At 44.1% G+C, this 24626-nt stretch overlaps 2 protein-coding genes across 2 annotated transcripts in view; one reads left to right on the forward strand and one right to left on the reverse strand.

The window, feature by feature from the left end:
* The window catches only part of SKA3 (spindle and kinetochore associated complex subunit 3), a 17580-nt gene extending 6210 nt beyond the window's left edge, over positions 1-11370 (forward strand). Inside the window, exons 2-9 of the mRNA XM_014965914.1 lie at positions 593-657; positions 1526-1691; positions 3752-4175; positions 6007-6107; positions 8351-8532; positions 8739-8951; positions 9142-9260; positions 10153-11370. Coding sequence (XP_014821400.1) covers positions 593-657; positions 1526-1691; positions 3752-4175; positions 6007-6107; positions 8351-8532; positions 8739-8951; positions 9142-9260; positions 10153-10186 — 1304 coding nt within the window. The 3' untranslated portion in view covers positions 10187-11370. The remainder of the gene's footprint in view (positions 1-592; positions 658-1525; positions 1692-3751; positions 4176-6006; positions 6108-8350; positions 8533-8738; positions 8952-9141; positions 9261-10152) is intronic.
* An 8881-nt stretch (positions 11371-20251) lies between these two features.
* SAP18 (Sin3A associated protein 18kDa) lies at positions 20252-23566 on the reverse strand. The gene is made up of 4 exons (XM_014966060.1): positions 23433-23566; positions 23158-23267; positions 21446-21568; positions 20252-20749 (listed from the first exon to the last, which is right to left on the reverse strand). The coding sequence occupies exons 1-4, from the start codon at positions 23502-23504 to the stop codon at positions 20593-20595; spliced, it is 462 nt and encodes a 153-aa protein (XP_014821546.1). The 5' UTR covers positions 23505-23566; the 3' UTR covers positions 20252-20592.
* Between the last annotated feature and the right edge of the window lie 1060 nt (positions 23567-24626).

Here is a 24626-nt window from a genome sequence, read left to right on the forward strand (position 1 = left end):
CACCTGGAGTGCTGTGTCCAGCTTTGGAGTACTCAACACAGAAAGGACATGGACCGGCTGGAACAGGTGCAGCGGGGGGCCACGAAGATGATCAGAGGGATGGAGCACCTCTCCTATGAAGACAGGCTGAGGGAGCTGGGATTGTTCAGCCTGGAGAAGAAAAGGCTCCGGGGAGACCTTATAGCGGCCTTTCAATATCTGAAGGGTGCCTACAGAAGAGCTGGGGAAGGACTCTTTGCCAGGAGGTGTAATGATAGGACAAGGGGAAACGGTTTTAAATTGGAAGAAAAAAGATTCAGATTAGATCTCAGGAAGAAATTTTTAGCATGAGGGTGGTGAGACACTGGAACAGGTTGCCCAGGGAAGTTGTGGATGCCCCATCCCTGGAAGTGTTCAAGGCCAGGCTGGATGGGGCCTTGAGCAACCTGCTCTAGTAGGAGGTGTCCCTGCCCATGGCAGGGGGGTTGGAACTCAATGATCTTTGAGGTCGCTTCCAACCCAAACCATTCTATGATTCTATGTACTTGTATGCTAAAATACTAACACCCGATTTTTCCTTTCAAACTCTTTCATGTGAACATGCATATCGAAGACTATGAGGAAGAATCTCCAATACGAGCCTTACAGGACCTCCATTGTGAAATCAAAACTCTGAAGGTAATGTCTTTAGTCCCTTCTTGAAAAATTGGTGGCTGTGGGGTTATGGTTGTGTTTTGGTCACTGAGCCCCAATACAGCTATGTTAGCCGTTCTGACCCTTAGTTTGATTCATTTAGCTTTAAGGCATCATAATGGCTGTGGATGTCAGGGCAGTGCCCAAAAACTTTTGGGTGACTTAAAGTAGATTTAGCACTATTTATTAGTTTGCAGTTGCTGTTGTTGCTCGGATCTGCAGGAAACAAAGGTAACAGGGAAGGTGTAGCTGTGCCAGGGCATAGGTATAGGGGAGAAGGATTCAGGAGCAGCAGCTCCCTAGAGAAGAGGTACGCTTGCTTGCATTCAATGACAAGCACTTAGAATAAAGAAAATCTTCACAGAATTTTCAGTACCTTCAGCTGTTAAACTTGCGAAGAATATTCTTTATTTCTTTAATGGATATAGGAAAACTGGGCTGTAGAAATGAGCAAGTGCAGATATAATTGAGGTAAACTTGAGGCTTACCACCTGCTCTGCACGAGTTCTTTGTACGTAGGGGAGTAAGAGTCCAAACTAATGGCTATTATATCATATTTTTATGGAGTAAAAGCATATATTTTTGTTTAATAGGTTACCAGTAAGTAGTTATCATACTGTGAACTGTCATCTTAGTTTAACTTCTGTACATTTTTGTACACTTCGTGCCCTATATATTCCTGATATTTTGTAAGCCAGTTTTCAGGTATAGATAAGACCTAAATTTGCTGTTTATCCTCATCTGAATTGAAGTTCAATACTTATTCCCCAAACATTTCATGTGTAAAGAACTACCATGTGGTGATTTGAAAACTGGTATTTCTATGTTTCCCTCCTCCCCTGCACCCCCAAAGGAAGATGTTCATGGCAGTCTTCGTAAGATTTCCTCTGAAAAACAAGCAATTAATGACTTTATGAAGGCAAGTGAAATACTGAGGCAAAGAAATGCAGCAGATCTTGGAAAAATAAGAGAGATGTTCCAGAAATATGGCTACAAACCACGTGTCAAAGACTCTACAGGTAATATTTCTTGGCAATATAGTAGGCAAATGTAATTATGTAATTCTGAATTTCACTGAATTTCACTGAATTTCTAGAGTTGGAAGGGACCATAGAGATCATCTAGTCCAACTCCCCTGCTGAAGCAGGATTGCCTAGAGCTAGAGCATGTTACTCAGGACTGCATCCAGGCTGGTTTTGAAAATCTCCAAAGAAGGGGACTCCACAACCTCCCTGGGCAGCCTGTTCCAGGGTTCCGTCACCCTCACCGTGAAGAAGTTTCTCCTCATATTTGAGTGGAACCTCTTATGTTCCAACTTGTGCCCGTTGCCCCTCGTCCTCTCAGTGGGAACCACTGAAAAGAGTCTGGCTCCCTCCTCCTTCAACCCTCCCTTGAGATACTTGTAGGCGTTGATAAGGTCTCCCCTCAGCCTTCTCTTCTCCAGACTAAAGAGTCCCAGCTCTCTCAGTCTCTCCTCATAAGGGAGATGCTCCAATCCTTGAATCATCTTTGTAGCCCTACGCTGGACTCTTTCCAGTAGTTCCCTGTCCCTCTTGAACTGGGGAGCCCAGAACTGGACACAGTACTCCAGTTGTGGCCTCACCAGTGCAGAGTAGAGGGGGAGAATGACTTCCCTTGACCTGCTGGCTACACTCTTCCCTATACTCAAATGTTTCTCTTTAGTTATGTTATATTTCTATGTATTTCTATTAATTAAGAGATCAAGTACAGCTATGTTGTTTGCTTTATATCTATATCCAGAGGGTAAAATATTCTGTTGTCATTGGTGCCATAAGAATAAACCAAAATACAAAAACTTTACAGTTAGATCTCCTGGTGTGCTTTTAAGTTAGTGTATGGGCTTTTTTTCTCCAGTAATAACTATACTTAGAAAACAGGTTAGCGAACATGTTTTGATAATCCAGAGAATTATGCTTCTTCAGCTTCTCGTGCATGGGAAGCTTGTAGATGCATCTAAATTGTTTTTGTACTCATATGTAATAAATCCATTAACTAAAATCACCATAGAGAAACTCTTAAAAGAATGTGCTCCACAGCACAAATTGCACAAGAGATGCACATACAGGGATAAGGTGACGCATGGCAATCTATGAAGCAGCAGTAGCCTGAATGATTGAGGGGAGGACATTCTTAATCAAGTCAGAAAGTGCATACACACCTGTGTGAAAAACCAAGAAAGGGCAAATGAGTTTAAAATACTAGAAGTGTCAGTACTACACATGCATATCCCTTTTGGTATTAAGGGCCTAATTAATCTTCAAGAAGCCTTTGCCAGGGCACACCTTAACCTTTCCCAGAGTGTTATCCAGTCATTACACAAAACAAAATTGTGAATCGTGGTCATGGACCATATTCACCTCCAAGTTAAGCTGCTACAACTGTTTAGAAAGATATGGCTTTTATAGTATCTTCTTTCCTGTCCTCTCTCTTCTTTTAAAGAAGACTTCGAACAGAGGAACAGAGTACAAGGTTAACTTATTTTAAGATGTATTTTTAAATGTTATTTTTTTAAGTGTATCTGAATACGTAATACACCTAAAAATGTAATGCTTCATAAATTTTCTTCAAGACGGTTTTTCTAAAGAATAAGCATTCTAGTACTCTATGCAGCCTTTGCTCTTTCCCCAAAACATTTTCAGTTCTATACAAACTTTGTTTTCATTGTTATTTGTTGTACATTTTTAATTTCCACTCTTGCACTGAAATAAAAACAAATATATTTAAGATCACTTCCTGGTTGATCCATGCAGGGAGTTAAATTCCATTAAAAATACATTTGTGTTTAAAAAAAAAAAAATCTAGGAAAAATGAAATTGAAATAATACTTACCAATAGAGTGAAATAGAGTAAATGTGTGACTGATGTTATAAATATAGCTTAGCCTGATATGAGCTTTAGATGTCTGTTGTAACTTCAGGTTCAGTGCTTTAAAACAAAAGAAGGAATATATTTTTTACAATAATAAATTAAGGGGGAGACAAAGTGCCAATTTATTTTATAAATTCTTAAAACAGAAACTTCTGACATAAGTCTTTTTTTAATTACTTTTCTCAAACAGAAGAGGAGGAAGAAGTTAACAGTAATTTGACGGTGTCTGTTCAGAATAAATCTGGTGAAGAAAAAGCAGATGATGTACCTCATCTTCCTGCTTCTCCTGAGAAGCCACCAGTGCCCAAAGACCTACTGCATACCCCCCAGCTTTTTGAGTTTGGTCTTTCACAATATGCTTTCTCCAGGCCTTGGAGTGCAGCAAAAGGACAACACACAACAAATGCACATCAAGAAGATTCAAAGAACGGAACTCTTCTAAAAACACAGAGCCCCTGTATTTTGGGCAAAATACCAAAATGTACGCCAAAGACGGACCATTATGAGTGTGCAACACCAAAACTTGAACACTTTGGCATTAGTGAACATACCATGTGTATGAATGAAGATTTTACAATGTCACTTATGCGTAAAGCGGCTCAGACAAGCAAGAAGTGAGTAAATTACTTAAGTTCAGATTGTTTATCTACTGAATTAGCTGTAGTTTTTACTTGCTGTACTAATGTTTTGCTGCTATTGCTATTGTAAAGGTAGTTAGATCATGTTACTATTAGCAACACATTCAATTTTAAAACCTAACAGTTTTTAGAAGAAACCTGCTGTTCAGCAGTTAAATATTTGGTATTTAGACAAATTGTTCCAAAACCCTACCATATTCAAAATAAGTAGTGGAAATAATAGTTCAGCTTTTTTTTATTAAACCTTTATATTTGCAATATAGGCACAGGTGTGAAGTTCTGTAGGACGATGCCAACTTAAATGACTTTTTGTCCCCCACAGATCCAGTTTACTGCAATGGTTAAATTTTTAGTGGGTTTTTTTTTTTTTTTTAGTTTTAAGATTACTGGGGGGGAAAGTGAAAACATCCATTTTCTTCTTAAATAGTTTTAGGATCTCTCATTTTGAATAGTCACGTAAATACTATAACATCCATAAAGCTTTGTAATATCTGAAAGCCAGAAAATCAAATTCAAAAAAAAAAGTGTTTTTGCTGATCTGATCAGATAAGCAAAAAAAAAAAAAAACCTAGTACAAATGAGGTAACCTTATACCTGCAGTTTCCAGGTACAAAGATGGGTAACAATCCTGACCTTTTTGGAAATGGCCCTGCCCTTTCATATGCATTGCTTGGGCCAGCCAGGCCTTGTACCTAGCTGAAGTCTGTCTGGCAGCTGTGCATTCTGTGAAAACCACTTTAAAAGTCCTTAAAAATATGTGGTAGACCTCAGCTCCTCCAACTTTGTTTTCCAGGTTTTCAGTTTTGAAGCAGGTGAAAAGAACAGTATACTTAGGTGCACCTACTACAAAACTGAAACCAAAAGTAATTAGGAAAGAAAAGAGGAAAAAAGGAAAGTGTCTCAACAGAAGTGTTTATTGTTATACGTGTTCTTCTCCATTTTAAATACTAAAAATCATATTGTTTCAGGTATCTATAACAATTTGAAGGCAAAACTGACGTTAAGTTTTGGTTTGGTTTTTAGTCAAAATTTGAGCTGCTGCCTCGTGGATTTGGGGGGTTTTTTGAGCTTAGGCTTTCTGTATAGAAGTTCTATTTCTTGTTCTCATAGTTTAGATAACTTTTTTAATATTTAAAATATTTTTCTTATAGACACATTTTTGTGTAGAGTTTAGGTAAGTTTCCACTTTTAGTCAGGTATTGTCTCTTAATTGCCTACATCTTTCTTCCACTAGAACATCTTGGATATGAAAAAAAAACTTTAACAATTTCAGTTTCTAATACTGATTCTACAAAACTAAATGGATTTTCATGGATCTTATTAAAAATTGAATTAAAAATCTTTTAGTGTTCTTAATAACATTAGTAGATTAAGAGCCAAAAAGATTGCCTCTTGTTGTTTAGAATTTTGTATACAACAGAATATTCAAAATAAAATAGACTAAAATAGGATATTCAAAATAAAATAGACTGCACCCCTAGCACAGAATTGATCATCTGGGACAAAGAAAATTGATCCTATCTTAGACACTTTTTGTTTATTTGTTTCATTTTGGGTTTTTTTTTATGCCTTGGGTTGAAACCTCAGTGTATTTGATAATTTGTGGATGGACTGAACGTTTGCATGCTACAAGTTGCTGCAGTAGAATCATAGATGAAAAATCTATGAAAAAATCATCTTTGAGGAAATGAATTTTTGACTTGCATGTTGATGAACAAATAGTAGGAAAGTGATCGGGTCGACAGTATTCCTTTAATTGTAATTTCTTCATATTACTTGAGAGCTAATTGAGGGGTTTGGTTTTCAGGTTGGTTAAAAAAGATGATCATGAAGTGAATGTACCAGAAATGACACCCAGGAAAATCATGGTTACTCCTGGGCGAAAACCAAAAGTGACAACTGATAATGGTAAGTTAAAAAAACATGAAATAAATATACATATGCATTTTTTACATTATGCATGTGTAAGTGCATTGTGAACACATGGTAAACTTTTAAACTGTGTTTCTTGCCCAGTTATTGTAGGAGTACTAATGTCTAGAAAATGAAATGTTGGTGGCTTCTAAGGGAAAGTCACTCACTTCAGTATAAATCCTTACTCATTCTTCTCATATCCATCTAGAATTATGCAGAGGGATCCCTCATTTTGTATCTGCAACTTACCCTTATTTGAAATGGATGTCATATCTAAGCAGGGGGCGGGGGGGAAGGAAATAAGGTTATCAGGAGTGGTGGATATGTATTCACCAAGGGAAAATCATGCTTGACCAATCTGATAGCCTTCTGTGATGGCATGACTGGCTGGGTAGATGAGGGGAGAGCAGTGGACGTTGCTTGACTTTAGCAAGGCTTTTGACACTGTCTCCCACAGCGTCGTCATAGGAAAGTTTAGGAAGTGTGGGTTGGATGAATGGACAGAGAGGTGGATCGAGAACTGGCTGAATGGCAGTGCTCAGAGGGTTGTGATCGGCGGGACAGAGTCCAGTTGGAGGCCTGTAGCTAGCGGTGCTCCCCAGTGTCAGTACTGGGTTCAGTCTTGTTCAACATAGTTATCAATGACCTGGATGAAGGGACAGAGCGTACCCTCAGCAAGTTTGCCGATGACAAAATCAGGAGGGGTGACTGATGCACAAGAGTTGCTATGCTGCCACATAATGAGACCTGGACAGGCTGGAGAATTGGATGGAGAGGAACCTAATGAAGTTCAAGAAGGACAAGTGTAGGGTCCTGCATCTCAGGAGGAAAAACCCCATGCACCAGTACAGGCTGGGGGCTGACCTGCTGGAAAGCAGCTCTGTGGAAAAAGACCTGGGAGACCTGGTGGACAAGTTGACCGTGAGCCAGCAATGTGCCCTTGTGGCCAAGAAGGCCAATGGCATCCTGGAGTACATTAAAAAGAGTGTGGCCAGCAGGTTGAGGGAGATCACAGAATCACATGAGGTTGGAAAGAACCTCTGGAGATCATGGAGTCCAAACCCCCTGCCAAAGAAAGCAGGTCCACCTAGAGCAGGTTGCACAGGAACTTGGCCAGGCGAGTTCTGAATGTCTCCAGAGAAGGAAACTCCACCACCTCTCTGGGCAGCCTATTCCAGTGCCCTGCCATCCTCAAAGGAAAGAAGTTCCTCCTCATGTTTAGGTGGAACTTCTTATATTCAAGTTTGTGCCCATTTCCTCTTGTCCTGTCCCTGGGCACCACTGAAAACAGACTGGCCCCGTCTTCTTGACACCCACCCTTTAAGTATTTATAAGCATTGATCAGATTCCCCCTCAGCCTTCTCTTCTCCAGACTAAAAAGACCCAAGTCCCTCAGACTCTCCTCGTAAAGGGGCTCCTGCTCCAGGCCCCTGATATCTTTTAGCCCTCTGCTGTACCCTCTCCAGCAGTTGCCTGTCTTTCTTGAACTGGGGAGCCCAGAACTAGACACAGTACTCCAGATAGACAAGGGGCACTGGGTGTAAACTGGAACACAGGAAGAAACATGAAGAAAAACTTCTGTACTTTGAGGGTGCCAGAGCACTGGAACAGGCTGCCCGGGAAGGTGGTGGAGTCTCCTTCTCTGGAGATATTCAAAACCTGCTTTGACATGGGGTTTGGACTAGATGATCTCCAAAGGTCCCTTCCAACTCCAACCATTCTGTGATTCTGTGCAGCAAAAATACTGTTTTGCCAACTTAGCCTTTTTGATCTGAGAATACCCATTAAATCTGTTTAAAGAAAGGAAAGAAACTGCTTTGAAGTAGGCTATTGAGACAGTAACTTAGATCTTTCAAGAGTAGTGCTAAAACTTCTTTGAGAAGAGATGTTATATGTTCTCTTGAAAATGTGTGAAGATCTTGGGACAAACATACTGACGATTGAATATATGAGAAGCTAAAGCAATGTTGATCTAAGTTGGGCTTTTTCATCTATATTCAGTAGCAAGAATAGATTTATTACTTTGGCGGGTTTTTTTGCCTTTGCTGCTTTTATAGAGTTCTGTAATTTGGATGGTTCTTCATAGTAAAAATATCAGCTAAAATGATGCATGTTTTTAGGATATATGAAAAGCTAGTAGACTTGGAAAACTAAACTGGAGCACTGGAACTGATAATAATTACATGTATATGTGTGTCTATGTTTTATTTTTATTTCTCCCTCCCCCCTAATTTCAGAAGCTGACTGGATGCCTTCTCCTATGGTACTTGTATTCTGTACTCCTGATGTGAAAACCCCTTCCAGAACAAATAGCATGTTGTCAAGGTCACCAGAGACAAATGAACTGCCTCTTCCCGCTCATATGCAAACACCACAGTTTCCAGATTTTGAAACAAGAGGGCTAAAAACAGAAGCTAAGGTAGTAAACAGCAATTATGTACATTTTCACACACTCTTTACCATAAGCAGTTTTCCAAATGTCAGTTTGGGATTCTTTTCAAATACTTTTTTTTTTTTTTTGTCATTGTAGAATATCTTTCTAATGGTAATTTTGTAAGAAATTTTAATAAATACTTTACCTAGGATAAGTAAATTAACTGAAGGCATTTAATACCACTTCTGCAGCAGGTAAAGGAGAAGGAAAAGATTGAGTCTGCGACAAAGAATGATGCAACAGATAAACAGCACATAGAAGAGGGCATTCCTTCTACTGTGAGCTCTGATGAGTATCTCAAACGTCTTGAAGACCTTTCTCCTCCCAAAATGAAATCATATGACCAGTTACTCAGTACTCCTCCACCTCCAGAAATAACAAGGATACCAGATGATATTCTACAGGTTAGCTAATATACTTTTTTTCCTAAATAGTTTTAATATCAAAATAGTAAAAGTAAAAGGGCTTAGTTCTGTAAATTTTGTTCCAAAAAAAAAAAGCTCTTTGCTGCTTATTGAAAATGTATCCACTGTAATCTTGTTTTAAGCTCTTAGATAATTTATTTTTTTTATTCCCTTTTAATATTTCCTGTAGATTCTGTCCAAGTATAGTCATAAAGTAGACTCTTCTAAAGCTAAGGTAATGGAGACCAAGGCGGGAAATATCACAAGATATGAAAGCGACTACACTGATTACAGCAACAAAGAGAACAGGTACGATTAAATTTTACAAATTTGGTTAAGTAACTTCATTTGAAGGAGCTATGAAAATCCTTTAAGGCATTTAGAAACACATGCAGCTGCTTGCTCTTCAACTACCAAAATAGCTCTATTTGCTGTCACTAAATAACTATTCTTTGGCACAATATCTGACTGCCTTTTATTGTAAAGAACAAATATAATTGTTTGTGTGTTTGAATCCTCCCACCTTTAAAACAAAAAAAAAAAAGAAAAAAGAAAGAGAAAGTAGCTCTTTACTGTTTTATCTGTATATATATTTTGCTTTGTGACAACCAAAGCACTGGTGAATGCTTTCTTCTGAGTAAATTTAGGCAATGAAACTAAGGAATTGGAAAAAACTATGGAAGTGACATTACTGGTTTTACAGTTGTTCTGGCAAAGAGAAATTTATTTAAAATGCAAAGCCACCATATGAATAATATGTGAGACTAAATTAGTCTACAATAAGTATGAGTAATCGTTGAACAATGGAATAATAGCTGTAAAAAGAACTTAATCAATTTGAATAGATTCAAATTGTGACAACTTGATCAAGTGTAGATATTCCTGATCCAACGTAATGTATATTATACTTGCTGATTACCTGTTAAACTTGGGGTCAGTACAGACTATTTAGGTAAGAGGTACAAGCAACATGAATGGTGTCAATAATCGCAACAACCCAGAATGAGACTGATAAAAGTAGATATCTTAATATAATTGGAGTTGGAGTCCATTTGAGTAATCAAATAGAGCAAAGCTCTTACTTTACCTGAATCCTTCCTTTTTTTCTTATCAAGATAATGAATAAAAATGTTTATGTCTTCTGCTAATTCAAAATATGATTAGATATTAAGTTCATGAACTCTTCTGGATATATTTGCAGAGGATATTCTGGATTTTTCAAGCCAAACGTCTGAAAGCAAGCTGAAGACCATGTTGAGACTGTTTCATATTCATGGGTCTTATCACTGAATCACAACAAGCTCGAAAAGCGAAAGAAAATACTGGTGGGAGGAAAGAGCCATACAAAGGAGGAGCTTTTTTAACAGAGAAAGTTTGATGTAGATGAACTTGTTTACACGAACAACTTGTGCTTAATTTTTCACTGAAATTATTGTCAAAACATGTTTAGGGTTTTTAAATATACGTATGTTTCAAAGAGGACTGGGGCCATGTCTGAGGTAGTACTTAGGTGTTTTGCCTGATTCTCTACAATCTGCTGCAAACACTGAATCGGTTGCAACGAAGGGAAGGTCCAGTATATTCCCCCAGAAAGTGGGTATCCCTGGCTGTTCTGGTGACACTGTACATCTCTTCAGGGCTGAGTTTGAAATGTAGTACTTCAACAGTGTTTGCTTTCTTCAACAGAAACAAGTCTTTGTATGTGAAGAGTAACTCCTCTTTAAATCACTTCTATAGTACTAAAGCACTTCTGTAATACTAAGACACATCAGATGTATCAGGCTCTTACCTGTCTGATGGACAAGTATTTCTTATGCTGCTTCCTCTTTCTTATTATAGTTCTCTTTCATCAACATCATATGCTCTCCATCAGTTTTCCTTTTGACAGTCTAACCTCTGTAGCCCTAAAAGGTGACTCTGGCTCGCATAGAATTACTTGAAAATATATTGTGCAATAGGTGCTGCTTATGTATGTCTTCCAACTGCTGGAGAGATTTCTGGTAGGTGTGTAAGTGATTGCTTGATCTTCTATGCTGCTGCCATGTGCATTCTATAAGTGGTGGTGTCACTTCTAAACATGCTGTGTCAGCTATTCCTCTCAGTGACTCCAGGCTTGCTCTTACTGACAGTATGTGGTTTTCCTGCTGATGGCTAAAATCCTGTCACTTATATGAGGCTAGGCATGCAAAACGTGAGTAGGAAGCAAATGTCCCAGAGATGGGGAGAAGAGGGTTCCACATTTTTTATATAATTTTTTTTTACGTCCTCAGGATATGCAAACATCTGGAGATGTTTCTCCAGTTGCTTAGATGGACTTACCCTCACTAAAACCTAGCAAGTAAAGGAGCCTTTTTCTTCCTATTCCAGTCATTCTCCAGGATTAAGGATATATTAAATGGAGAAGCTGATTTTTTACTCATTCTGGCCTGAGCACGCTGTCATTTTTTGGTGCTAGCTTCTGTTGAAAAATGTGTATATAGTAGTATTATTATTATGTATCAGTCTTTCAGCTTGATCGGCATTTTTGAATGCTAAATAAAGGTCTTGGATGCTTGGTGGCTGCTTGCAAAACTAATCATCTGCTGCTATAAAAGCACTTACTTGCAAAACCATTTACTAGGCTGGATGCTAGTCATGGAATTTACCTGGTTGTAAAAAGGTACAAAGTGTTGTGCTGCAGAGCAGGAATCTTTCAGCCGGACAGATTTATCAGTGCTACAGGAGGGGTTTCACAGCCTGCATTCTTCCTCCACCACGCTTCATGGCCGCTTTCTTGCCATTGAAGTGATCCAGATATCCGGAAAGATGCTATTTAATCAAATGAATCAAGCAGAACTACTGTCCTAGATCTCCCTGCCTCTGCAACTACTGAAATTCCCAAAAGGGCTTGTAAATGTCTTGGGAACAGCTCTGCACTCCACTGTCCTTTCCTCCATCAGGGACCTGTAGAGTTGTACCCCAGCAGCTCTGGGATTCTCACCGTAAGCTATTGTGACATGATGCAGGCATAGGACTTTTTGGAATCTAGAAGCAAAGTTTTACTAGTTTTGTTTCTCTTGCCTACAATATTACCCTAATACATGTAATATTGCTGTTTGTATTTATAGTCTTCTTTAGAGCAGGACTTTTGTTCTGAGGTGGATATAATCAGAGCAGCAAAACAAGAACTACTTTTAGTTTGTTGTGCCTTGCCTTTGAAAACCTTTTAGGTTTCAGTAAGACCTGAGCAGTCGTTTGAGTATTGGTAGTGGGGGAGGGAAAAGTTGGCAGAAGTGAAAGCTTAAGCAGTGTTGGAAACTGATCTGTATTCAAAATAATCTGGGGTGGGATGGAAAGTTTTGTGGGGTTTTTTGTCTTTTTTTTCTTACTCAGACCAGTTCTCTCACACAGGTGGTTTTGTGGTTGTCTGATAAACTGCACTGAAATAACCAAGGATGTAGCTGTGGGGCCGGAGGAGGTTGAGACTCCACTTAATCCAGTATCGCTGTGGAAGAAATGCTCACCCCGCTGTGCACTTAAGTAGTATGACATGGCAGAGTGGGAATAATACAAAAGAACTTAAAAGTTGCAGGTTGGTTTGTGGGATGAAGCTGATTGCAGCATTGGCCTGAGAGAAAGTGCAGTTGGACAAACAGTAGGTATGTAAGTGGCAATTGCAGTAGTTCTGTAAGTTGTCACTGGAAAACGGGGAGTTGATTCAGAGCGCAGTTCTGTGTTGTGCTTAATCCAGTTTAACTGGGGGCTCCTTCCACTAGAGGCTGTTTCACACTTGTGCACAGAATTCAGATGTCCTGCAGTTTTGTGATGGATTCCTTCCATTTGCTGATCCACTGAAAGATTAATTAATTTTTCTTTTCTAGCTTATACTCTCTTAACAGTAGTCTCAAACTCAACATCTGCCTCTGGGACTGCTGGATCAGGTGTAAGGGAAGGGTGAGAACAGGATCACATCTCTAGCAATAGCCTGCAGTCAGAAAAGATTGAATCCAGCACAAAATTGCACTTCCATATTTAGGGACATCTGGGAAGCAACTAGAAACGTATAGCCTTCAGTTTTCCTTCATTTGCTATGGTTCTTAATCTTTTTTTTTTAATATTTTCATTTAAGTATATCAATGTATTAGGTAACAAAAGCTTCTCTCCATAATCCCATTTTTTATCAAGGGAGCATCTCAGTTGTTCTGCTTTGTAACCCCTGTAAAGTGGGCAATATCTTAGAAATATTTAGCCTGAGGTTAAATTACAAATATAGATCTTGCAGTGAAATGAAACTTCCCAGATGGCTGTCAAATAGATAAATGACAAGCATCACTTTTAGTGCCTCCTGTTGTGCTTTTATTGATATTTTTATAAATCACTAGAGCTGTAACTGGAGTCCAGGCCTCCTTGGTTATTTAAAGCACCACGGATGCTTTAAACTTTCTGTAAGATGTGACATTTGCTTTGTTCCCTGTTGTCATTATTCAGATATTCCGCTCCTCATGGTGGTTGCATGTGCCCCAGCAACAGCTGTGGCTGATGTTGGAGCTGCCTTGTAATTAGGGAGTACCTTGTTTCCCCATGGGATGGTAATACAGAGACTGTGGCATTTCTAATGTGAGAAATGGGCTGAGTTTTGCTTCAGCTAATTGATATATTTTTTTAGTATGTCTGTATTGACGGAGGAGACCCGGTGATGGTGGAGCCTCACCCATTGTACCAAACTAATCCTTAGAAGCGCCCTGGGGCTGTCCAGGGGTCCTGGTCTACGGGAAGTCATCTAGGTGAAGAGAGCCAGGCCATGGCAGACTGATAAGTGGACAAAGGACTGTGGAGACTGACAAGTGGATGAAGGTCAGGTAGAGGGTGGCTGATGAAGATGAGGATAGGACCATCAGGGTGCTTGTAACCACTAACACTGGACAGTAGATGATAGCAAAGACTGTGAAATAACATGTAGCTAATCAACTAATCAAAGGTGTGTTTAGGATAATGATTTTGTGGAGTAAGAGGGTATGCCTTGTAAGGTAAAAAGGTGTAAACTAGATCTGTGCTTCGGCGATTTTGTCCTTTTTAAATTCTATGTGTGAGCCGGTGTTTCTCACACTAAGGAGCAATGACAACATCCAGTGGCCGTACTATGGAATCGCATGTGCATCAGTCCACAGGAATACAGCTTTCTACAAGGAAGACATCAGTCAATGCTGGAGATATTGACCTAAACATGAAACCTCATGCTGTTCTTACAGTAGTATCCACTTTGACAAAGGAGCAGTTGATGTTATCGTGTTATGGTAGGGAACTGGCCAGGTCTATGAATGTCTTTGATCTTGCCTTGTCTAGTGCAAGTTGAAGGGTTTAAAAAATAAATAGCACACAGGCGCTAGTCGTTGGAAGAAGATGTGGTGACACGTAAGTGTTTCTCCTGTGGAGAGACTAAGAGAAGAATAGTTTGCCGAATACCCAGCAGGAAGGTGTTCAAATACTTTCATAATTCCTGGCTGGAAGCCCTGTGGTTATGCTCGCTAACGATTGCTTACGCAGTTGTTGTGAACCAATCTAAGGCCTTGCTCCTCCGTCCCACCTTTCCTCTCCCCCAGCAGGTCCCACACCCTTGGCTGCGTCACTGCAGTTGTGGCTGCAGGGGAAGCTGGGAAGCCATTCCTTCTTGCCCAGCCACCAGGAACTAATTGTTGTTTTCCAGGGTTAAATTATTCATGGACTCTGCGCTGACCCAAATCACTGCTCGCCTGCAAAGGCACAGACAGGTGTTGAGGCAAGAGGAGGGAAAGGGTGGGGGCAGTGGGAGCCAGGACATTCTCCTTCACTGGCAGCCTGTAGACTGCCTGGGGAATCGTATCCTGTCTCTCTGCTTGGGTAAGGTTTCCTGAGGCTATTGCCCCATGAACACTTCCGTGGCAGCTAAAGCAGTTCCTCTTCTTTACCCCACCACCCATCGCTCCTGCTCCCAAACTTCCCTCTCTCCTCCCAGGGCAACTGCTTGGGCGGTTGTACATGAATTGGACTGCGGGGGACACGGCTGCTGGGAGAATCCTCAATTTTGGAAAATCACCCTATAGCTGCAGGGAGGTGTGGATCGTTCCTGGCCATGTAGACTGTTGTGGTGCTGGTGGGACTGTATTTCAGACTTTTAGTACTCTCAAATTTACATGCTCCCCATCTCCCTTTCAAGTGGAAGCCCCTCCGGTGCAGTTCTTAACCCAAAGGCAGCAGGAGCATGGTGTGGTTGCCAGCAGGGCTGGGCAAGGGCTGTGGGACATGCACAGCTCCAGCTGAGAAGGTAGCAAGGGGTGTTGGTGGGGGACTGCTGCGTGTCTGATGCTGTTCTTCAAACGCTCTGCCTGGGACCACTGTTGGGTCTCTCCCCTCCTCTGAATCCTGGGGTGGGTGCTTCATGGTATTCAGCTAAAAGACCTCAGCAGAAGACTGGAAGGAAAATGGTCAGCTGTGCTTGATCCTACCTCTTGCTTAGCAACGGAGTGGTGGCAGGTCTTCTGCATCTCCTAAATGTGCACGGAGGACTCAAGGAAATGAATGCTTGGATCCAAACAGCACACACGGGTTTCAGACCCCTGTTAAAAACCTCCAAGTCTCTTCAAGCCTGAAGACTCTTAACTCACATTTTCCTGAAGCATGGCATGGGAAATGCGTGCCTCAGCCAGCACCAAGGAGCTCACCCAGACTGGCCCTTGACGCTGTCACTTGCAGCATTCACTGGATTTTCTTGCCGAGCGTTGAAAGGCTCAAGTGAGTTTTTGGGCCCGGATGTCTCTACTTGAGCCTGTCTGTTCTGTGAGACTGAAACACCCCAGGGAGGATCCTGAACACCCTGGGCCCTCTGAACCCACCAGCCTTTAGCCATTTTTTACCTCCAGGGCCTTGCCTGGTGTGCCAGCCAGGCACCTCCTGCTCATGGCCGACAGGCCTGCCATGGTCGGGCGCAGCGCCTGTACACGGGTGTTTTACAAGTCACATTCCTCAGCGTCCTGTTCTGTCGGAGGAACTGAGCCTTTTTCCTAACCCATCTATCTGCTGTAACATCTAGATACAAGGGCTGAGACAAGAGCAGTCATTGGATGGCTTTGGTTTTGGCAGGTTGTGTCTTACCTGTCGCATCACTTCCAGCACTGTTCTCTGAACACAGCTGTAGCTGCTGCTGGTCATTTGTTCTGACACAACAGGGTTTCTGAGACCTTTTCCTTTTCCCGTGCTTTCCATCACAAGAGTGAAAACTTGCTGATAATGCCTAATGTTTTCCTGTTGTTTTGGGCTAATTTCTGCTTTTTCCAGAGTGGTAAAGCAAAACTTAAGTCTTCAGTCAGATGGAAACCAGGGAGCAAGGAGCATGTCTGATGCAGCCCAGGTTATTGACAAAATGTGTGGGAGAGCCTTGTCCTCACTGCTTAACTAGGGAGGGAATTAACACCAGAGCTGCAGCCAGCTGCTCCCAAAAGCCCTGCAGAAACGCTTTTGTAAGGGTTGTGCTGCCCTGGTGGGGAGCTGACTAGGTCCGTGAATCTCTTTGATCTTGTCTTGTCTCATTCAAGCTGAGAAATTAGGGGAATTGCCTCAGTTTTGTAGCTGGGTCCATTTGACTGCGCTGCACCCGCAGGCTGGGGGAAGTCCTGGCCCTGCCACGGAGCCCAGCTCAGCCGGCTCACTGCTGCAGCCCGACAGGACCTGACCTGCACAAGTGGCCCAGGTGTTTGTCACTGCCTAGAGGCAGAGAAAAACCAAGCCCCCCTGAGGGGACCCCTGACAGGGGGGTGACCACCCCCTGACAGGGACAAAGTGAAGCCTGGAGGGTTACCTGCAAATGGGGGGGGTGTAGGTGTGGTACCCCTAGAGGGGCTGAGAGCTGCCTGCAGTGCTGTGCGTGGGCCTAACCACTGAGAAATTACATCACTAGGAAAGCCTTTTTTTGAAAACAACCATCCTAGGTCTTTGCCTTACGCAGCTGGGAGATAAAAGGACTTTGGAGGGGTGGTTGCTGGTGAAAGTGCAGAGATGAAACTGAGAGTTGTGCCTGTCGGGGCTTTAAGCTGCCTTAAACAAGGGACCAGCGTTCCAGATGCAATTGCTGCTGACAAAGCAAGTCCTGTGGATTGACAGATCTGGGTGTAGTGTTGTCTCCATGACTTTGCTTCCTGAGCATATGGGATTGCTCACTGTTGCAGAGTTTTGAGACCATGTTTTAATTTCCCTGAACCACTGTGCTGTACATATTTTGCTCTTTTAAGGGACTGACATCCTTCCTCCGTTTTTATAGTAGCTTGGAAAGAGACACAAAACCTCATTACTGTGAGTAAATTCCTTCCTGTGCAGCAGAAGCTTAGCAGGTGACAACTTTCACATACCCTTCTACCTCTTGCAACATCTGGATGGCTGTGCCCTGCTGCTGTCTGCTCTCACAGCTGTTTGCTCTATCCCCATGTCTGAGTTCAAAACTGCTGCTGACGGCCTCGGTTGTGCAGTGAATTTTGGCGCAGGGAGCCCTAACTGCACTGACCACTCAAGTGTCTGTTCCCATAAAAACAGGTACAGAAAGTTGAACTCTTCACCTGCAGGTGTTTGAGGGGAAATCTCTTTCTTGAGAGATGTTTAGCCCAAAGCAGCTAAGAGGTCAGCTGAAGTTTACATTTCCATGGCTGTCATGCCAAGGTGAAGTCCACACCTAAGCAGTCAAACTGAAGGATTTGCTACTGAAGGTGGTTCTTTGTTGTAGTTTCCTGGTGATTTTGCTTCACATGCTCCCAAAGATAAAAGCCAGTGCCTTGTTCCTCTTTTTCTCTGGTGTGTGAAGAGCTGCCCCAGGCTGGGCAGGCACAAGCCCTCACTGGGTCAGGTCTCCCTCTCCAGCAGCAAAGCCAAGCCACCTCCCAGAGCAGCTGGGTCACAGACAGGGGCTCACGTGCTGCTGTTGCCTTATACATTGACATTTAATTTTGAGAACTATTCTTAAATTCAATTAAAGACAGACAAATGAGGAAATGCCCATATTCCTGTGTACCTCTAACGGGCAGGTTTGTCCTTGCCTCGGGTGGGAGGCTGTGCAATTCTGTGATTAGGTGCTGGTTACCCCAGGACTCACCTCACTCATTTTGCAGCACGGATGATGCCCCATGGGGAGCAGGCCACTCAGCAGTGATCTTCACTCTTCTGTCTGTCCAGGTCTATAAGATGCCAAAAACCAGACAGCTGCTGCTGGCCACAACCCAGCACGTAGGCAGCAGGGGTCCTGACCAGCCTGCCCCTGGAGACACGGAAGTCATCGAGCTGTTATGACAAGTGGGCTCCTCACAGCAGCGGTGTCGTGGAGAGCCTCCCCCTTGCACCAGAGGTGACTGACTTCATCCTGGCAAAACATCCCACCCACCCCACCTCTGGCCACACCAGACCAGCTCCACTGCCACTTCCAGGCTCACGCTCCTTTAGAAAGCAACATTTATATTTTCGCTTGAGCTCTCTTTACAAAAGAAAAAAGGAGCACTTTTCAACCCCTTCAGTCTTAGGGGGAGAAGTGACTCAGATACAGGAAATTCTGTAAATGAGGGTCATTCATGAAGGCTGAAATCACAACAAGCCAGAGAAGGGGGACAGAAGAGGACGAACCGTGGGCAGAAATGAACCTAAAATCCCTCAGGCTGTACTGCACTGATGGACTCCTGAGAGAGGAAAAAAAAAAAAAAAAGATAAAAATAGATAAATCACAGCACATGCCTTGTCCCCAGCAGACAGAACACTTACTTCACTCTTAGCTCAGCTCTGCTAAGGCCTTAAGTGAGGAAGGTGAAGGCCCTCAGGAGCAGCTACAGCTTCTACTTCTGCTCTTGCCTTTCTGTCTGCACACAGGGACACAACATGCAAAAATCAAGAACCTGGCTCTCCCTGGACCAGCTGGATGGTGAGGGCTCACAGCCCAGCCCGGGGACAGCTGGAGCCTGCTCTAAGCCCAAGAGGCACCTCATGTCTCAAGATCTCCCCCTGCAGTGACAGGAGAAACCGGCAAGCGCTGAGCTACGGGAAGCCACAGGCCCCATCCTCTGGCGTTGCACTGATTTGCTGGTCGATGGGTCACCCCTTCTTTCTTCTGCTCCTTAAGAAGGTTCCAGGCAACACCATGGACAACCGAGACCCCTCAGCTACCCCTTCCTCTATATTGAGGTTCTGGAAGTTGGTCACTAGTCCCCCTCAACAACCTCCAGCTTCACCAGTAATTTGTAACAGAACAGCCTTGATACCTCACTGCTCCTCGGCCTTGCCCCGACACCCAAGGGTTACAGCAAATGAAGAAACTGGTGCTTAGTACCATCTGCAAGTGTTTGTGAAAATCATCTTACTGAAGATCAAGCAGCAAGACTCACCCAGCTCAGACTGGTCAGTGCAGGGTCCAAAATCCTATGTATTTATTAGACAAAGATAACCAAGGGAAAGAGGCTACAGTACTCACCTTCCTTAGGGTTCTGGAAGCCAAGATTGGGTGTTGTCCTCTTGGTCAGTGTACACTGACAATGTAGTGCTTGTGGTCAACGGCCCAGGAGATCCAGTCACGCCAGCTGGCTGCCTCCACCCCACAGGTCTGCTTGGCCAAGAACCCAGTGGTCAGGGTCAGGACTCACACATGTCCCTGCCTGACCTCCCCTCCCTTCACCTGGGCTGCGGGTGAGCACCTTGGGGCAGGGCACCTGCCACTGTGTCCGCATTAGGAAATAGTTCTGGGTGCTCCTTAGTCAACCTCCATCTGAAAACACGGGATTTCCTCTGGCCAGGTCCCCGCAGACACCCCCATCTTCCAAGATGGTGGTCTTCAAAGTGGGGTGTGCAAGACAAGCCGAAGACAAGACAATCTCCAAAGGAATACACACACAAGTAGGGTGCCGGAAGATAGTACTTTTGGTACCATTAATACAATTTAAAAATATTTTTAAAGTATTTCACCTTTTTTCTTTTCTATTTTTGTGTAGTTTTAAAATGCACATAATATATTAGTACAGTGGCAGATGTGTCTCGTTTATAAATAACAATTTTGGGGGCGTACGCTGCCTTCAGCCACGCTACCCACATGCTCATCCTCCCAAATGCACCCCAATCAATACAAAATTCTGCCAAAATCCAGCCAGCGAGCAGTGGTTTAAGAAAATCCTCCCATACAAGGAGTCCCCGTGAGGCCACCTCTACTCAACAAGCCCAGAAGTTACCAGAAAAAGGCTTTGGCCCTCCTTTCAACTGCTGCTTAAAAGCCAACTGCCAAATTCGTCTACAGAAATCCACTTAAACAAACGAACCAAACCACCACACTATCAAAAGATCAATAACATCAATCTTTATTCCAAACAAGACAGAACTACAGAACACCTGTAATCCTTCTGGTCGCCTTTTACGGAAGTCTTGAAACACTGGACACACCGACTTACTGCTCAGACTATAACAATCAGGGATAGGATGATGGCACCGCTAAAGAGAAGTGTTTCTTCTAAACAAATAAACAAAAAGGTTTAAAAATTAACTTTCATTTCTGATGCTTAGCTTTGTCTTCAGGTGTTCTTGCTTAGCAACAAAAGCAAAAAAAAAAAAAGTAAGCCTGCTTTAGAACAGCAAGTAGGAATAAACAGAAGGCGCGATCACACGCAGAAGCACCAGCTCAGTATGGTCTCATGCGGCTCGACGGGGGCGGTGCACGGTTGGGAGGAGTGATTGCTATATCCAAGTAGTCTCCTATCTGGAATTTCTGAGACTGCAATGTCATGGAATCATCTGTGCCCTTCCTGCCCGACATGGTGCTGCCGATCTCCTTCACCCTGCGTGCAGGACAGGAAAGGCAAGGTCGTTAGAGGCAAATCTCTCCAGATGTCCAAAACAGGAACTGCACCGGCTCACGGCCACCTCCCCGTGCCATCCTCTGCTCTGTAGTTCACATTTATCCACGTGCACATCATGCTGGGGTTTTCTCTCCAGTACCAGGTGCACCAAGAAAAGCAACATCGAATCCTCCTTCTGATGGGGCAGAGGGATGGGGGAACCTTCTCCTGTGTTAAGTTAAAGACTAGAGAGAACCCCTTGCCCCCTTCCATAAACGACCCCACAGAGCAGGATGTGTCCCCTGGTGCTGCTGAAGGTTAGCTCATACAGCTTTGGAAGATGGACACCTGCAACAACATCACTGCTAAAACCCAAATACATTCTCAGATACAAGACCTACTGCTCCTCATGTCACCAGACACAAAGCTTCCCCTCGAGCTGTAGGTCCATGTTCTGGTGTTTGCCAATACAGCAACCAAAGCCTTCAAGCACACAGGTTCACCGTTTTGGGAACACATTAACAATGGCCACCAAGCAGAACGTGGAGTTTGTAGTGGCCATCGTACAGTCTCCTATCAAGAACTTCAGAAATTTGATTTGTGGGTTCTCAACTTTAAAATCAGTGCTAATGAGAAACAATTTACTGCACCAGGGCCTGAAGCCTTCTATTAACCCAGAGAAGAAACGCCATTTACCTATATCCAGGCCTCTTGAGATCTGTAAAAACAATTGCAAAATTGAAGTGCGTGCCCTTCTTGCGTGCTTCAGGGTAGACTTCTTTCACTAAGCTGGTCAGCTCTTTCAGAGTTGCATCCATCCTAGATGAAACAAACAAACCAAAGCAATTCACATTCTCAAAAGCAAAAACAATAAAAAAGCTTCCCCAAACACATTTAAGGTGGAATTGATACATTGCTACAACTTAACCATACATTTCCTTAGAGTACTTTCTGTCAATACCTGAAGATGAGCAAGATCTTACATAGCGACCTCACAACCACACAGCATCCCAAACAATATATTTTGGTATAACAATCAAGTGGCAATAAATTACTTTAGTTACTGATTAACACACCTGGGAGAATTCACTACATACTGTACACTGGAGGCAACGTGGTCTAGTGCAAATGTGGTTGATGCATTTATACAATTAACGCTGCTTCCTCACCTACGGTGCGTTTATGTTAAAACAGCTTCTTGAATACTAAAGGAAATGTAGAAATTAAAGGGGAAAAAAAGTCATTAATGGTCTTCCATTTCCATCTGCTTCTGCCCCAACGGGCAGCGTTGCTTGTTTTTCCAGCCTTCACCCAGACGAGCGCTAAAGCTCATTTCTAGAATTTCAAGAACAAAAGGACTCAATCATCACAACTAAAGCAGCTCTAATTACAGAGACTGCACACTTGCTTCGAGTAACCAAGGCGCAGTGTGTTGCCAGACAATGCCCATTCTGACTTCTGCAGATGGCAACAGCTCAGACACCATCAATAGCCTGGACTGAGTCCATCAATCCCATTAAGAAGTAAATTATAACTGCATGCTTTGCTAGCCACAAAAATGGATTTATTCAACCAGATGGCATATGAGTTCTGAACCTCCCAGACATCTTAAAGGAAATACAAGATCTTAAAAAGTAGCATGATTCAGTTTCAAAAGCATTCATTAAAATACTACAAAGAAAAACTAATGTGTTTGTGATGCAGACTAAACCAGTTTTCCTAACTAAATGTGAAAACAATAAAAAGCACCTCCCTGTTGAAGCACTGCTACCTGGCCAGACAAATTAGGCTGGTGGTTGGACTAGAAGATCTGAAAGGTCCCTTCCAACCTCAACAATTCTATGATTCTATGAAAAGGAAACGCATTATTTCACTCTCAAGAGGCTCTGACTTAAACCCAACACACCATTCACACAACAGTTCCAGCCTTCTGGACCAACTACTTCTACTGAAAAAACAGGGCCGTTGGAACAAAATTTAAGCATTAAAGGAGAACCTCTATGTTGAGCAGATTCGTTGTGATAACCAAACACAGCACAAGCCTCTGATTATGTGCATCAATAATGAGGCAACTCAGCCACAGCAAGTTTCAGCGTGCAGCACCCAGCACTTGGCTGAAGTTGTGCTTCCACGGACTCCACGCCTGACTTTCCACGGCCGCCGTCGGCAGAAGCGCCCTATCTCAACGGCAGCTGCCTTCCCCCCCGGAGCCACCACCGCGCACCAGCCCCTATGGAAGCCCCACACACACACATTTACGCCTTTAAACGAGGCCTATGGACTCCCTCTGGCAGCTGCGCACGGAAGAAGGCAGTTGAGGCCGGGCCAGCTCCCCGAGAGCGCTGGGAGCCCCGCTCGCCTCCCTGCCCGAGGGCCGTGCGGAGGGGCCCGGGCCGCCGCGCACTCACCAGGTGTAGATCTGCAGCTCGCTGGAAGGCACGTTGCCGCGGGAGAACTCGTCCATGCGGTGGTGCCGCCCGTTGTTGGTGGTGAAGACGCGAAGCAGCAGCGGGCACGTCTGCGGGACGAGGGGGGATGAGGGACCGCTCCTCAGCCCCAACCGCCATCTCCCCCCCCGCTGACCCGAGGCCTCAGGGCGCCGCCATACCCTCCCCTCTTCCCCTCACCCCCAATGCCCGCCCTGCAGCAGCACAGGAGAACTGCGCCGCCCCGCGCCCAGCACCTTCTCCCGGTCGATGGGCTTCTCCGGCTCCTTCTTAATCTCCTCCTGCGTGACCCGCGACTCCACCGCCATCTTGCCCCGCCGCGCAAACAACCGCCGGCCCCGGATGTCTCGCGGGGCGCCTCAGATCTCGCGAGAGGATAGACGTGGGCGGGGGGGGGTGCAGCGCCTGCGCCGCGGGCAGGGCGGGCGGCAGCGGGGGACGGAGAGTGGGCAGGACGGACGGGCGCCTCGGTGGGGTCCGCCCCCGTGAGGCACCGCCGGCTGGAGCCCGGGAGCGGGGCCGGGCAAGCGGCTGTAGGGCAAAGGGGGGATTTTCAGGAGGAAGGGAGGTGCGGCTGCGCCTCCCCCCCGCGCCGGTGCCTGAGGGGAAGGGTGTCGGGCGCCGCCTGGGGCCGGCCCTGGGCCTGCCGCCCGCGGAGGGGCGGTGGGTTCTGGGGTCCCGGCCCCGCGGAGCCGCAGCCCGGGGAGCAGTGCGGCAGTGTAGGCCCGGCGGGGCTGGGCGGTGCCGCCACGGGGTGCCTGAGCCCGGTGTGGGGACCCGGTTCCAGGCGAGGCCCAGCCGGGTCCGGCGGCTGCCCTGTTACAACGCAGCGTGGCGATGCTCAGGAGTTGCCTGACGGGACTTGGCGCGATTCTTCCAAAAACTTATAAATATGTTTCAGAGTCGCTGATCCGAGCGGCGTATCGCACCCTGCGGTGGCAGGGGTTGGGCTGTGCTGCCCCCGGCCTCTCTCCTTCTTCAGCTCGGTGTTGTGCTCGCGTGTTCTCTGAATCATTGCCCATGGTTTCTAATACTTAAAAAAGCTTTCAATAAGCTACTGAAACTCATGCCTCTTGGAAAAAGCCACTTTACTTCTGTATAGAGACGGATTTAAAACAGATGTCTAACATAGGTAAATGAAATAATCAACCACTGTAACTAGCAGTGATTGAAATAAATTAGAAAGGGGTAAATCATATTTAGAATTTAACTTCCCTGAATATTACATTTAGGAAACATCCAGTGCCCATGCTTTCCATTTATCGTCTTGTTTTTCCAAGAAGAGAATCTTGTATTAGGTTAAACTTGAGTCTGCGGTGGTGTCTTGCAAAATAAGTAGGAGAGAGAGCTGTGTTTCTGCTGTGATAACTTTCTTTAAATGTTGAGGGTTGGCTGTTATTCGTATTAGAATCAGTGGTTGTTCATTTGTT

Source organism: Calidris pugnax, unplaced genomic scaffold (assembly GCF_001431845.1).
Source record: "Calidris pugnax isolate Ruff unplaced genomic scaffold, ASM143184v1 scaffold20, whole genome shotgun sequence".
Classification (NCBI taxonomy): domain Eukaryota; kingdom Metazoa; phylum Chordata; class Aves; order Charadriiformes; family Scolopacidae; genus Calidris; species Calidris pugnax.